Source organism: Pinus tabuliformis, chromosome 2_1 (assembly GCF_031772625.1).
Source record: "Pinus tabuliformis cultivar Carrire ecotype Pingquan chromosome 2_1, CPIR1, whole genome shotgun sequence".
In the NCBI taxonomy this organism is placed as follows: Eukaryota; Viridiplantae; Streptophyta; class Pinopsida; order Pinales; family Pinaceae; genus Pinus; species Pinus tabuliformis.
Genome location: NC_142299.1, coordinates 714,852,516 through 714,869,320, shown reverse-complemented (window position 1 = coordinate 714,869,320; position 16,805 = coordinate 714,852,516). Strand labels below are relative to the sequence as shown.

General features: G+C 38.8%; 1 protein-coding gene across 1 annotated transcript in view; it reads left to right on the top strand.

Annotated features, from left to right (window-relative positions):
* Nucleotides 1-593: 593 nt before the first annotated feature.
* LOC149202585 (short-chain dehydrogenase/reductase 2-like) overlaps nucleotides 594-16,805 on the top strand; it is a 42,871-nt gene continuing 26,659 nt past the window's right edge. Inside the window, exon 1 of the mRNA XM_089403193.1 lies at nucleotides 594-877. Coding sequence (XP_089259319.1) covers nucleotides 746-877 — 132 coding nt within the window. The 5' untranslated portion in view covers nucleotides 594-745. The remainder of the gene's footprint in view (nucleotides 878-16,805) is intronic.

Genomic DNA, 16,805 nt, shown 5'->3' with positions numbered 1-16,805 from the left:
CTTGAATGGACCTCTTTTTGCCTATCTTGCTGATTATTAGAACTTATGGATTTGTATATATTTTATGTGTTTCTGTTTCCATTTACCGCTATGCATCAGTTATTTTTTTGTTCTATACGGTAAGTGGTATTTTTTGAACTCTATATAATAAGTGGCAGTTATGAGTCATGACCACCAATTTTGAGATATGTTTTTTGCTACATGTAATTTTCAATATTTTATATAATGAAAGTAATTATTTCTACTTGGAAAAAAATTATTTTACAATCAATTACCTTCTTACTTGGAAGTAAGAGACAAAGACTAATCATCTTCAAGTTATTTTATTTTTGTCTCTTCCTTTCAAAACTGAGTGCACCAATCGCACATAGGCCTCTTATTGTTCTTGTTCTGCAGAGGAAGTATGAAAAGGGATTGAAACTGGAAATTTAATAGAATTGGGGAAAAGAAACATAGCTTAGTAGGAAAGGATGATAGATAGGAAAGGGTTTTGAAATCTTTGTCACTGGTGAAAGTGAACTCATTTTTGTTTTGTTTCAAGGTTTATTCACTGTGCATTTTTTCTCTGAGGTGGAAACCAATTTGGTAATTATATTTGGTGAGTGAACTGACAAGCAGGTGGTGGTCAAGGGATACTATTGCTGTTGTCACTGGTGCAAATAAAGGCATTGGGTATGAAATTGTCCGCCAGTTAGCAAAGGAAGATGTCACAGTGATATTGACAGCAAGAAATGAGAAATTGGGCATGCTATCAACTGAAAGGCTTCGGGCAGAAGGCCTTAATGTTGATTTCCACACGTTGGATGTATGCAGTACCGACTCAATTGCCAATCTGTCACAAAATATTAAGCAGAAGTATGGTGGATTTGACATTTTGGTATTCTTCTTGCCTTTTACACTCTTACGAAATAAGTAAATAGCAAAATGGGGTTTTATATAATTCAATTATGACTTATATGCAAGCATCTGTGCGTATGTTGTTCTCGTTGAGAAGAGAATAGATTCTGTATGAAACTCCTTTGGCTTCTGGCCCTGCTTATGGTGTTGTGCGTCTGCATTTTCCACATGTCTAAACTTTTCATGCTTACGTGTTGATGTAAGCGTTTTGATTTGTAACCTGTATAATTTTTCCTTACGCTTTTTCCTCAATCTACATAATTTCAATATTCAGAGAGGAAAATAAAATACCAAATCTGTGAAAGAACCTGAATTCTAAATGAACAACAGTAAGGATACAGTAGTAGACTTGCCAGAAATAATGGAAGGAACTTGTTAGGATCCTATTGCTTTTCAGGAGTAAAAGATTTTTACCTTAGAAATAAATGGAATCATGCTAGACCATGTATGCTGCTAAAAAGTTCCTGTTGGCAGAATAGGAATCAGGAAAAACATGGGACAGGCTTTTTATTTCTACGTATTCAACGAGAGACCAGTTATTATGCTCTTGATATTGTTTTGGAAAAAGGAACTTTGAAGTTCTCACTGACAGAGCAGCATGTAACGTTATTTCAACATTTACACCTACAATGTACAGTCAGCCATTCTAAGGGTTTTTCCTAAAGTGTCTGTAGTTGCTGTTGCTGAATATTTGGCATTTTCTTTTCAGCGGTTTGGAGTATGCATCCTTGTTTTGGTAGGACTGTGAAGGGAGAAAATGATCTTTAGTAATCAGCTTTGATGCTTGTATTGTCTCAATGTAGCATAAGTGACTTTTCCCGTACATGTGATTAAGTACCTGTTACCACCAATTTTGTCTGGGACCAAAGTGGTGTTATGAGTCATGACTACAGATAATAATGTTACGGCCCATTTTTAAGATCTGGCACGTTTACAGAGTATTGAAGGGTTTCGAAGTTGAGAAAGGGAAACATTTTGATTTGCAGCATTATGCAGTGACAGAAAAGAATTGAAGCTTAGACTGATGGGACGGATATGGAAGGAACATTAGTTATAATTCGAAGATCTCAAATTGAGACTGTGAGGAAGGTGTTACCTCTCAAACTGTCATAGGCTATTGGCAAGGCCTTAGGCTTGAGAGAGGTTCAGGTTTTGCATCCACAATCCATGCGGCCTGCAAGAGATGGGGGCATTCCTTTCATGGTTACCCAACAAGTTTGTGGGTAGCAGGGTCCAAGCATCCTGTTACCGAATGATTTAGCAGTCTCGACAAGGTCCTCTCGTGGCATTAAGGTGGTACCATACAGGATAAATATCCTCTCGTGGCATTAAGGTGGTACCACACAGGATAAATACCCACTGTCACCTTGGCGCAGTGGAGGGTTCGAAACGTTGACCCCAAAAAACCTGTGTGATCAATCTGAAAAAGTCCTTTCTCTAATTTACAAATTCCACTCTTTAAACCCGAACCCTGTTAAAGGCTATGGAAAGCTTCCCTAACATACATGCGAAACTTCACCCAAGATGAGTAGACCAGTGCCTAGTATTGATGTTTAAGGTGAAGGTAGGAGTTAATTATCTAATTTACTGATTTGAAAATGAAATTAAATTGCAGAAAAACACAGACCAACAAGAAAAATTTCACTCAAACCCTTAATTATTTAACTCCAGTAGTAGCAAAAGAGTGACTGAAGAATACCCTAAGCAATTACAAGATGAATTCACTGTTTTACCCTTGGATAAGTGGTTGGAAGTGGACAAGTGTCTTGCTGTTGTGCACTTTAGAGACCTGCAAAATAGGTGAAAATGTAGAAAACCAGCAAGCAAATATGTCCTTTGAGGCTACCCACAAGTGTGGAAGCACACAAGATCCACAGATCTGTGGGTGGGAAGTCTTGGGCAGCAAATTAATGATGATAAAAACAATTCAGAAACTTAAATCTGAAAATAAAATGTAATTTTCTAGCAATTTGGAAATTACTTGCAGTGATGGGTTTAATTCCCCCAAGGGTCAAAACCTGGAAAATTTTCCAGCTAATTTTTCAAGACTCTAGGTTGGAAAACGTTTATTTTTGCTCCATAAAACTAAAGATACGCTATAGAATCAAATCTGGAATAAAACAAGGGTCATTAGTGATAGATACTTGGTCAAGACTTATGTATGAAGATATTTGCCGGATCTGTGTAATATTATGTTGTAATAAATTGTAGATCTACAAAATATCTCAACAATACTCGTGAAATATCTAATTTAAGGGAAGAAAATCAGAGGGCAAAATATCCTTTGATAAAAGTAAATCTTAAGTTAAAAGTCCCAAGATCCACTGGTTTTCTAAAGATAAAATTTGGCACAAGCTATTAAAAAAGTATTTTTTTTTTTTTTTAAATTTTAATATATTTTTTACTTTTATTAAAACAAAAAATAAGAGGTGTAATTTTTTAAAATAAGATGGTTGTTATGATGAGGCTTACCGTGGCCTTGCTTTTACCTTGTAGGGCGTCAGATTGCGATCATCTCTTTGTTAGCTTATGCAATTTGGACTAGGAATGGGGATTGGAGTTTAGGCGACTATCGCATATGATATTCTAAAATAGTGGTACAAATTCTCAAATTCCATTAGGAAGGATCTCGCTATGGGAGAAGCCTCCATCCACTTGGTCAAACTATGGCACAAAGTGAAATCTTGCCCTTCTTGAAGGAACCCCAATATGGATTTGTCCAACAGTTGGGTTTGATGAACACCCAATACCAACAAAGGATAAGATGAGGTTTAGCGCCTCTACTTCCACTTGACTTGTTGTCCCTCAATGGAACCCAATAGTCTTGCAATAATCTAGAAATACTTGTGTCTATTCCAATGTTGCATGACTTGTACTTGTATAAGACTTGTCACGGCATTGACTTGTCAACTCGTATAAGACTCGGGAACGACCCTTATAAGACTCGTATAAGACTCATCAAAACACAAAAAAACTTAAAATATGGTAAATTTTAAGCATAAAATAGAAACTAATGACAATTCCAATCCTTATAAGTTATAAAAGTTAAAACCACAATATATGCAATAATTCATAACATCATCTTATATCTATAAAAGTACAACATAACATATTCGATTTTTGTAAGCAAAACATTTAGATATTGAATAAGAAAATGACTCATGATTCCATAATTAAAATGAAAAATGTCAGCAAGTTCAAAATTCAAATACATATGTCATAAATGATGAATGATTGTCTCATAACAATCTCGAGTCATCACTCATGGATGCCGACACCTACAATAAGCCCTCGTGGAGCTAGTGGTAACATCAGAAGGTTGAAGCAACTGCAAGGCAGGTGTATTTGGAGTCTCCATTTGAGATGGCAAACTAGAGAGATCCTCAGTCTCTTCATAAAGCCAACTCGAATCAGGGGTCTCCTCCTCCACAACCCAATCAGACTCTAAATCAATAGCATCCAATAAAATTGGATTTGTATCCTTTGGTTGCACTTGTTTTGTGAGCATTCGAAGGTTGTAGTAGATGAAAACCAACTTCTCCAACCTCTCATGCTCCAACTTGTTTATCTTTTTGCTATGGATGTGCTCAAACACTGACCAATTGCGCTCACAAGAAGAAGCACTGCAGGGTTGACTCAAAACTTTGATGGCGAATTCTTGTAATTGTGGTGCCTCAGTGCCACAATCTATCCACCAATGAGCTATAAAAAAATAACAACAAAGATTATTAGTTTGCAATGTCAAACATATAAAAGAGAACTAGCAAAATTACAAGTTAAGTTCTAACAATTTTCACTTACAAGTCATTTTCTTGTCATTGAGACGTTGGCTTGAGCTGAATCCAAACATGCCAGATGCTTCCTTGTACATATCTCATTGTATGTTGATTTTGTCCTGAATATATTGATCTGGGAACATCTTCTCAATGCATATCATGACACCTCTCATCACTATTGATTTTTGGTAGCATCAATGTGCTCTAAGTCTCAAAATTTGCAGGGAGGCTTAGACATGCATTCTCCAATACCCAGAAATCGTTTTTGGAAATTCCACCCAAAAACAGTTTTATTAAAATAATTAATTATTTTTAATGGGACCTTAATTCTAAACTTAGGAAATTAAAATAATTAATGGGTATTAATCTAAATTGTGGGTGTAACTTTTAGAAGAAGGCGGAGATCAAGTCAATATGATCCTAGCCATTGATTAGAATCTAATATGGGCCGTTGATTGATTAGCGAGAGGATTATAAGAGAAGGCTTGATGGGCACTTGGAGAACACACAGAGAGAGTTCAGAAGATTGAATTTCTGAAGCAGAGTAGTTGCTAGTGAGAAATTCGAAGTGAGCTTTTGTAGTGAGGGGCAGAGATAGTATCCGAAAGAGGGAAGTTTTCCTGGGCCGGAGAGTACAAGGCAGAGAGGGCAGAACGACGTCCAGAGAGAGGTTGATGCTGGCCCACGTAGAGCTGACGTAGTGGCAGCGCAAAGCCTAGAGGCAAATCGAATTCCTGTTGAGAAAATCGAGTTTTAGAAGCTGGGAGATGGGGGTGTGAGACCGGGAGGCTGAAAATCGAAGTTTTTGGGCAGCGGAGGATCCATAAGAGGAGCAACGCAGTCCCCAACAGAGGTGACACATAAGCTGTGTAGGGTTGACATAGATTTGCGCAGAGGCTGACATAGAAGGGACGCAAAGCCTCCTTCCAGTGAGATCAGGGTTGGATTCTTCTAGTGATACAGTGAGATCATCTCACTATTTGTTTTGTCCAGTTTCTCTCTGTATCGGATAGCTAGTTGGGCTTCCAACAAATTGTACTCAAATTTACTACTGCATAATAATAAAACCCTCAGAGCTACTGCATTGGTTTTCCCACATTGGGTTTTTCCAGGGACATCTATCCAAAAATAACTGTGTAGATGTGTGTGCTTATTATTTCTCTCCTGTGTTGTATTTAGTTTCCGCAGTTTATTTTGGTGTAGGCTGCAGTGTATGTATTTCAGTGTTTACCGTAGAAAACTGCAAATAACTTGTTCAATTAATTTAACAAGTAGGTGAAATATAATCACTTTGCTGCAGTAGGAATTAGGTAACCGATTTTTCACATGGTATCGGAGCACAGATTGTGAGCAGAAGAGCTCAGAAGCAAAAAGGAAGAGGGAGTTTGAAATTCCTGCAGAGACAGCAATTCGAAACCCTAGGAGGTAGCACAGTTCGAAGGCCTGAAGGGTGAAGTCAGAGGAGAAATCAATTTCTTTTAGAGAGTCGACAGAGAAATTCAATTTCTAGTTCAAAAAATTCCAGAGGCAGAACCAACAACGTATTTTTCCTTGCAGAGCAGATCTTCTACTGGGACGCAGATATTTTGCAGCAGTTGCTGGGAGAAAAGCGTCAGTGGGAGAGAAGGAGACGCACTAGGGGAATTTCTTCCTTAGAGAATTCCTAGCTAGGGAATTTAAATTCTCATTTGCTGAGCAACAGCAGGAGAGAGGAGGTCATTCGACTTTTTTGATTGGCAGAGATGGCAGCTAGTGGACCGAGAGATCAGGATAGGTTGTGTTAGCACTCCTCCCAAGGCTGAGAAAGGAGACCGACGGAGGTAACCTCAAACCAATCTTTTAGTTTGGCAGCTAGCCCCACCAAACCAGAGAGGGCTCTCTCTATGGTCACAACCAAGAATTTGACTGGTGCAAGAATGGATTTTAGGCTAGATAATTCAGCTCAATTTGGGGGTTTTTGATTTTAGGGTTTTTGCTGGATGATGGTCTAGATGTAGGGGGCTAGGCCAGGGTTTCCAAAAGATGAGTTTGTAGAGATATAATGGGGCAAGATAGGCATGCTCAGTTAACACTCTTAATTTGTCATGATGGATAAGGTAGAAAAGTAAGGTTTAAAAATGAGCATGAATTTCATGAATTCATTTTTATCAGAGGGAAAGGTAACAAAAATATGAGAGTTTCATCAAAACAGAGCTTAAACTTGAGAATTCTATTTAATAATTATGAAACAATCACAAGAAGCATGAGATGGAAGTAGAGAGAACAAATAGAAGAAAAACACTGCTAATGAACATACCACATGGATCCCACTATAATGACTGCAACTCCTGTATATTACTCCTACAAATAATTACAAATACTCTAGCTCCACAAGCCTCGACTAAACAACATCCAACCCACAATACTTCGAAATCTGAACTATTTATACAATGGTTTACAAAAAAATATCTTGAAACAGAATTCAAGATTTGTTACAAAAATTCATAAAAATAGTTCAAACTGCTAAAAATATCATTTGGTTGAGCTCTGGTGCTGTTATGGGCATTTTGGTGTAACTGAGGCCTTGAATAAACATTGATGTTAATCTTGCTGGCTTATGAATTGCGTTGTTGTTCCACTTTTTACTGCATTCGGTTCTGAAAACTGTTGTAATGAATGTGCAATGCTGTCTCCTTTTGCTGCTTAAAACGTGCTGAAAAGGTCCTCATTGTCCTTTGAGCGACGACGAAATGAGTGATTTGGTGCTCTGTGAATAGAGGCCGTGGTCTTTCAGTTGAGAAATTACATGAAAGACAACAAGAAACTGCGGTCGAGGGTGTGAAAAAATGAACTGATATTGACCATTGAGAAGAATTATGAATTGTCGAGCTGAGCTGTCTGATCCGAGCCGATCAAATCTGGGCCGTCGATCCTTATCACAATCACATCCGGGACGGGTCTGTATCGTATTGCAATCGCAATACAGAGAGGAACCTTTACACGGATTTTTCCTGTTTCACAAAGAAGACAGACCTGAAAATTTAAAAATCGCAATATATAACATATCGCGTCCAAAGGAAATCGCACATCGCCATTGGGGAGTGGGAAGGGGTTTGGCAGAGGGGAATTTAAGATTTGGCGATCCCCGATTGCGATATCGCAATCGGTGGGTCAGGTCTTATCGCAATTGGTGAGTCGTGTCTCTGCGATATGCGAAATCGCAATTGCAATCGGGAAGGGGAGGGGCGCTGTTTTATTGTTTCATGTAATATGCGCCGATAGCGATGTGTTTTGCTAGCTCCGGCCTTCAAAGAGACTTCGACATAGTTTGAATATTTTTAAACATTTCAAAGAAAAATGGAACAACGACTAGAGTCGGAATATTAAATGGACTTCGGCTAGAGTTTCAATGTGTAAACAATGGAAATGCGGCTGGAGGGATGGGACTTTGGGATAAGGCTAGAATTTAAGGATTTTCTAAAGGAAAAAGGGGTTTTAGATGGAATGAGGGGATTTATGAGGGAGGGTTGAGGGAGGTATATGAAGTATGAATGAGGATGTTGAAACACGTTGAAATCTCCTTGAACATTTTTCCCCTTAATTACTACTCCCATAATGATGACCAGGTGATGTCGTGACTCTTTTTATGACCTTTTTTGATGATTTTATCCTGATGGTGACATCTAATGGAGTATGAAACTGATGATTTGGACCTTGAAACATGACTGACCATGATATGATGACTGAGATGGTGATCAAGACATTTTACTGATGACTCATCATAATGAGTGATGACATAACCAAAATGGCAACTTGACCATGAAACGTAGGGAGTAGTAACATGCCTAGACACACTAACCAGTGACCAAATTTTTATTTGAAAACCTATTGAAACTATAAAAATTTGACTTAGGACCCTATCAAAACTTTGAAAGAGTACATTTGATCACTGGTGACTGGCAGGACTGGCAGACACTAACATTGGCTCTAGCTGGGGATGGCAGCTCCTTTAGGAGATGTTAAGAACACCGTAGACTAGGTAGCCTTATCCATTGGGTGATGGAGTAAAAAAGAATAAACAGACTCAAAACTCAACACTAAAATGACTGACTGACAAAACATAGAACAAACTGAAAATGACTCAACTTTCAAAACAACAACTGATCATAAAAAGCCTTAGGGCCTTCTCCATGGGCTTCAAAATTTCATGACATCTCCTTTCATACTTCAGTGGTAAATAAACTGTTATGTACAATGGAAATGGGAAATTTCTAAAGAAATCAGGTGAGGTAATGCTTGAGGAATCTGCCATTGACTGGTCCTCCTATTAGCTCTTGGCCATCTAGTTCTTCCAACAAGTAGGCATTCTGACCTCTGAAAGCTAAAATTTTGTATGGTCCTTTCCACAAGTTATCAAACTTGCCATGCTTACCTTTCTCTTCATTCTGGGCATCCCATCAGAGAACAACATCTCCCAAACCGAAATCATCTGCTTTGGTTTTCTTGTCATAGATCTTCTTGATCTTTTCCTGAAGCTTGGACGTATTCTGAAGTACTTCATCTCTAGACTGCTGCAAATGAATCATCTGATTGATCCTTCGCTGAGTATCATTGGGTTCACTGTCAACTTCTTGCAAAATATTCATCACCGGGACAACAAGAGAAGTCGGAAAAACAATGTCTACTCCATATACCAGCTGAAAAGGTGACATACCTATGGACTTCTTAGTGCTCACTCTGTCTGCCCACAGAGCATTGATCAACATTTTGTGCCAATTCTTCTTGTTTTCTTCTAGCAACTTCTTGATGATATTAACCAGTGATTTATTTGATGATTCAGCCAACCCATTACCTTGTGGGTAATATGTTGTTGAATGCTCGAGTTTGATGTGGTACTTGTCACAGAAATCAATCATCTTCTTCGACTTGAAGGCTGCTGCATTATCAGTGATAATTTTCTGTGGACAACCAAATCAGGACAAAATATTAGACTCAAGAAATTGAATTATTACCGCATCCGTAGCTTGTCTAGTGGGGATGGCTTCGATCCACTTCGTGAAGTAGTCGGTTGTTGTCAAAATCCACTTGTGCTGAGCTGAAGATGAAGGGTGAATCTCACCAATAAAATCAAGACCCCACTGCTGAAAAGGTGCTTGGACAGAAATGGGCTGCAAGGGCAGCGGTAACAACTTTCTCTTTCCCTGAAAGATTTGACACTCATGACAACTCATTACAGTTTTGTAGACATCAGAAAATAAACTTGGCCAATAATATCCAACTCTCAAGATCTTGTTTGCTGTAGTTTTCTAATAAAGGTGATCGCCACAATCACCCTTATGAAAGTCATTCATTACCTCTGTTGCTTCGCTTTCGACTAGACAATTCAACAAAATTCCCCCTGGATCCTTCCAGAATAAAACATTATCCAAGATACAATATCTTTGAGCTTTTAACCTCAATGATCTAGCCTTGCTTTTTGACACACCCGGTGGAGAATTCAAATTCTGAAGCACATAAACAATATCTGAATACCAAGGAGATGAGGTAAAAATCTGTGATACCTGAACAAATGAATCAAACCCTTCTTCTTCAGACATTGCAGCAATAAGATTGATATCCAAAGCATGTAAATTGGACTCTGCCATCAACTTTGCCAAACCCTGCCATTTGACCAACTTTGTAGGCTTAATTTCGAGGTCATACTCCAACATTGCAGCAATCCATTTACCTCGCCTACCTTCAAGATCATTCTGCATCAAAACATCCTTGACTGCAACATTTGGAACATAGGCAATAGTATGTGAATGAAGAATGTACACCTGGAAATCCTTCAAAGCCTTTACTAGGGCCAAAGCTTATTTTTCAATGATATTGTACCTTAATGCTGCATCCCTTATGGTTATGCTGAAAAATGCAATTGGCTGCTCTGTTTTTTGGTCTTTTTTCTGCATTAGGACAACAGCCAATGTGTTCTCAGAAGCAAATGAAAAAATGATAAAATCCATAGTGTAATTAGGGCTGATTAAGATGGGAGCGCAAGACAATGTAGTTTTGACTTGGTTGAAAGATTTCCTTGCATCCTTAGACCAACTTACCTCGCTATCACTTTTCAACATGTTAGTTATTTCTCTTAGATGTTCAACAAGGTTAGGAATAAACCTTCTCAAGAAGTTGATCTTACCATTAAAAGACTAAATTTCCTTCTTGTTTCTTGGGTAATCCAATTGTTGGATTGCCTCGATTCTTGCGGGATCTATGCAGATGTCCTCCTTTGATATGATATGACCAAGTAATTTGCCTTCTTCCATGGCAAACAAACTCTTCTTCGGATTCAGGGATATACCAAATTTCCTGCACCTCTGGAAGACTATCCTCAAATGATGCAAGTGGTCCTCATCTGTTTGGGAGAAGTGATATCATCAAGGTAAATAACCAAAAACACATCCTTTTCATTAGTGAAAGCGATGTCCATCGCTCACTGAAATGTAGCTCCTGCATTCTTTAGCCCAAAAGATATCTTGGCATACATGAAAGTACCCCACGGTGTAGTGAATGCAGTCTTTGCTTGGTCATTAGGATGGACCAAGATTTGATTATACCCGGAATAGCCATTTAGTAAAGATATTCTGGTAGAACCCACCACCCTTTGCTGAATGTGATCCATCTTTGGGAGAGGTTAATTATCTTTCAAGGACACTTTGTTCAGATTTCAAAAATCGATGCATAAACGAATCTCGCCTGTCTTCTTCTGGACTAGAACGAGATTTGACATCCATTCAGAAAAGCGAAGTGGAACAATGATACCAGCTTATATAATCTGTTTACCTCTTTATCTATGGATGGTAGTAGCTTCGAATTGATCCTTCTGAGCTTTTGGCGGAAAGGTTTTTGATTGGGCTTGATAGGAATAGTATGTTGAATTACACTTTTATCAAAAACCTTGAAATCCGAATATTCCCATGTAAACACATCAAAAAACTTAGCCAAAAGTGCTACATACTTATGTTTCATTTCTGGGGTTAAAGACTTTGACAATTTCACCATCTTTGGCTTCTCGGCTGTACCAATATTGATGTCTTCAACTCCTGTTTCAGTGGGGGCCAATGTCGGCTTCTGTGCAACATCATCATGATCGAAGAGCTCTTCCAAGGGTACAAGACCTCTTGGAATGGAATTGTCCTTTAGCTGTAATATTTCCAATTTTGTGGCTTGGATCTCCTGATCATCTTCATAAAATACATCATCAATGTAAGAGGTGGCAAATTCTTCCTCCATTTGCAGAAAATTATTGATTTTCTTATCATCTTGAAACACTTGCCAGTACCGAAGATTATCAGGGACAATAGGGCGATGTTTAACATTGATTTCAAATTTCTTATTGGAATGTATTGGGATTTTAAACATGCTTGCAATAGTGGCAAGAGAATTAGCCATGAAATTTTGGTTTCTTGGAATCAAAGATAATGTATACTCAGGAAAAGTTTTGAGGATATCTAACACAACATTTCAATATGCTCGCATCCTGGAATTTTTGGCCTGGTATTCCCCCTTTACTTGTTTGATAACCAATTCGGAGTCGCCATAAACTGAAATTCTTTTTGCACCTAGCTTTTTAAGAATCTTAAGACCAATAATCAAGGCTTCGTATTTTGCTTCATTATTTGAACAATCAAAAGCTAGTTTATATGAACATACTTTGACATTACAAGGAATGTTACCTGAGTGATTCATTGGAGTACGAATCCAAATTCCGATTCCAGCTCCTTCCTTTCCCAGGGCTCCATCAAAATCCATGGTCCAAAGAGCCTCTTCCTCATCAGGAAGCTGAAACTCGGAAGATTGATTTCATTTTTTGTTTGAAGATGATCCTTTGTTTTGACATAATCTGTTTCCTTCACTGAATCCACTGTCCTTTCAACTGATATATTAGGTTGCAAACTGTTCAATCCCTGTTCTTGATTTTCTGCAAGTGGAACTACTTCAACACTACCTGAAACTTCTGAAATTTCTAAAACTTCTTCAATATGACTATCTAAATCAACTGAACTACTATCATTGTACAAAATAAAAGATTCTAAATCAGTATGTACAACATGTATAGGGTGATTATTCGGCTTCTCTTTGCTAGTAATCATATATTTCATCTTGGTTTCCTGGTACAATTTTCTAAGTTGACCGAACACCGATATAGTAGCATAAGAGAAATCAAGCTGCAAAGTACCTTTGAGTTTTGCTCCCCATGACCGGGAAAGCAACATTCCATACCTTGGAGGAATATCAGCAACAACCACATCCATCAGAACATTCTTTGTCGGAATCTGATCTAAAGATACTACCAAGTCTTTAATGAGACCGAGACACTTAACTCTTCCTGAGTCAAAGGAGTAAAGGTCATGATATGATCGGGTAATATCCAATCCTAACTTGTCCATGATGGCTTTGGGCATGAGATTGTGAGAAGCTCTGGAATCTAACATGGCATTGTGAAGGATGAAATTGTGGATCCTAAGACTGAGGTAAAATGGTGGGACTTCATTGTCTTCTAAATTTCCATCTACGGTAGGGCCAAACAAAAGTTCAGGGTGGTCATCACTAACATTCACCATGTCTGACATTTGATCGACCTTTAGCAATTTGGCTATATGGAATTTATACTGATCATTCTTAACTAATTTGGTCAAAGGAATGGAAATTTTCAGTTTAGAAATCTCATTCTCTAGACTAAAAAAGTTAGGATGTTTTTCTACCTCTTTGGAAATCATATCCTTCTTTTCTAGTTGTTCTTTGCTGGGAATCTCCTTTCCCTGTCCTCTAGTTTGTGTTTCTGCATTGTTCTTTCCCTGACTAGTGGTAGCAACCTCCTTTTCTTTGTTCTGATTTGCAGAGGTTGTTTCTTTGGTATGAGTATCTTTTTGAGAAGTAGGCTTCTTTGGATTTGAAGTAAGTTGCACACTTCTATTCCTCAAATTATACTGCCTTTGCACTTGGCTAAGAGCATTTTGGTAACCCCTTTGATAATCTTCTGTTTCAACTGCCAACACATCATCATTTGAAAGAACAAGTCTTTGATCATCAGTTGCATATGTTTCCTCAGAAAACTCATCCTCTTTTGTGAGAAAAATAGGTTGCTGATCCTGCTCAAAAAAGTGGTTCTCACCTGCAAACTCTTCTTCTTCATCAAGTCCCTGTGCATAATTCTGCTGGAGTGGAGTACAGATCTGCTGCTATGCTTGCTGGTCTTGACCTTTCTGCTCTCTTTGTTTTAATCCTAAATTGAGGTTGCTGCTGTTGACCTCAGTAATTAGGATTCTTGACTTGAGTTTTTGATATTGTCATCTTATCCATCATTTTCTCCATGGTTTTGATTAAAGTGTCGAGCTTAACATCTGATGAAGTAGAGGGATCCTCTTTGATTGTGACCTTCTTGTCCACTTTCTTCTAAGATTTCTTAATCAATAGGTTTGCTTCAACACTCACAACATTCTGCTGCATTTATTCAAGAGTTGTGGGATTCCTCTCTCAACTGATAGCCCATGTCAGGGTCAAAGGCATCAGGATAATGAAACAATGCCAAGTCAGGAGGAGGTTTGATGTTGTTTGGGATAGCATTGTAGACCTTATTGAATCTGATGTTGAAGTCTTTTCAATGAATTGTATTCACCCAAGATCTGAAGGGGGCTCTTTTTCTCTTCCCATCTGGCCAAGAACAAGTCTATCAACTGTTGGGGATTGGCTATTGAGGCAACTGTCAAAGCAAAAAGCCAATTTTTCACTTCACCAGAAAAACTTTGAGCTATGAGGTGCATTTTGGCATCATCTTCATCGACTTCTTCGAGGTTAATGAAATCATTTATCTTATCAACATGTTGTCTTGCTGTGATCTCGATTGTGCCATCAAACAGAGGCAACCTTTGGCCATAATTCTAAGGTAAAGCAGCAAGCTGCCCAGGCAAAATCAAAGGGCCAAATCTCACCATAAAGGTTGCAAAAGTTAATATGACAGTTACGACAGTGGGTATTAATGGAGGAGCTGTTTTGGAAGAGGATGATTTGGGAGGAGATGATGGTTTAGTGGTGGAAGATGACTGGGTAGCTGTGTAAGGAGGGGTAACAATTGGGAAAGACTCTTGCTGATACAAGGTGTAAGCCTTTTCAGATATTACTTTTAGCTGATCAACTAGATTCTGGAGTTTATGGAAATTTGACCAAACCTTATTGTCAAGCTTATCAGATGAAGCCTCAGAAGATTGTACATATGACTCAAACTTCATAGGGTCAAAAAGTGTTTCTGAAAGAGAAGATTCAGACTTGGACTTGAATAATGATAACTCAAAGTTTAGATCAAAAGACAAATCTTCAAGAGCAATCAGTTGTGCAGGTAATGATGTAGTTCTTAGCAATGGAGATGTACTTGTTTCAGATTCTGGAGGTTGAGACTTCAGTTTCCTCAAAAGTTTCTCAAGATTGTCAACTACTGCTGGAGGGTTGGGATCTGGATTTGACCTTGTATATCTTTTAGGAGCTAGTGTTTTCCTCAATCTGCACTTTGGCTCAATTACCAAATCAACCTTCTTGAAAACTAGGACCTGTCACCCACAAGTCTAGATCTTGATGAACACACAGAAAATTCCTGGGGACGATTTGTCACTTCGCTCTCCAGTATGGTCACCAAAATTGTTAGCACTCCTCAGTGTCCCAAAGGCTGAGAAAGGAGACCGACGGAGGTAACCTCAAACCAATCTTTTAGTTTGGTAGCTAACCCTACCAAACTAGAGAGGGCTCTCTCTATGGTCACAACCAAGAATTTGACTCGTGCAAGAATGGATTTTAGGCTAGATAATTCAGCTCAAGTTGGGGGTTTTTGATTTTAGGGTTTTTGTTGGATGATGGTCTAGGTGTATGGGGCTAGGCTAGGGTTTCCAAAAGATGAGTTGCAGTCATTATAGTGGGATTCATGTGGTATGTTCATTAGCAGTGTTTTTCTTCTATTTGTTCTCTCTACTTCCATCTCATGCTTCTTGTGATTGTTTCATAAGTATTAAACATAATTCTTAAGTTTAAGCTTTGTTTTGATGAAACTCTCATATTTTTGTTACCTTTCCTTTTGATAAAAATGAATTCATGAAACTCATGCTCATTTTTAAACCTTACTTTTCTACCTTATCCATCATGACAAATTAAGAGTGCTAACTGAGCATGCCTACCTTGCCCCATTATATCTCTGCAAACTCATCTTTTGGAAACCCAGGCCTAGCCCCCTACACCTAGACCATCATCTAGCAAAAACCCTAAAATCAAAAACCCCCAAATTGTGAATTATCTAGCCTAAAATCCATTCTTGCACCATTCGAATTCTTGGCTGTGACCATAGAGAGAGCCCTCTCTGGTTTGGTAGGGCTAGCTGCCAAACTAAAAGATTAGATTGAGGTTACCTCCGTCGGTCTCCTTTCTTAGCCTTGGGCCACTGAGGAGTGCTAACAGGTTGTATGGGGCATCCAACTATGTGATCTGGAAGGCAAGGATGTCATGCCTTCTGGATGAGCATTTTCTCAAAGTCTACGTCGACAACGTGGTAGCTGAGCCCACAAATCTAGATCAACTCAAGAAGTACAAGGGAGAAATGGCGAAGACAAAAAGAATGATCCTCGATGGAGTGAAGGATCATATAGTCTGTCACATGGCTGGCAGAAACACTGCCAAAGAAATGTGGGATGCATTGTCGATGTTGTATCAAGGATCTTCTGAGCAACGGAAGATGTACTTGGAGCAGAAGATGAGATCTACGCAAATGCCGAAGGGTGAACACATTGATCTGTTGTTCACGAAGCTTCAAGAGACCTGAGATGAATTGGCAGCTGTGGGGTCAACACCTCAAGGATCCGAGATGGTTAGACTGGCCCTCAATTCAATCTCAGAGGAGTGGCAAGTCTTTGTCCAGAGCATCCTGGGCAGGGCGACTTTGCCAAATTGGGATGAGATGTGGGTAGCTCTCAAGCAAGAGGAGCTGATGCGGGATTTGGTCAAGTGTAAACTTGACGGAAGTAGCAACAGTGGGTCAAAGCCTAAGGAGGAGGATGAGAATGCAACCCTCACATCTAAGGGGCAATAGGAGCAGCGGAAGCAGAAGAAGGACGTTTCGAAGATTAAATGCTT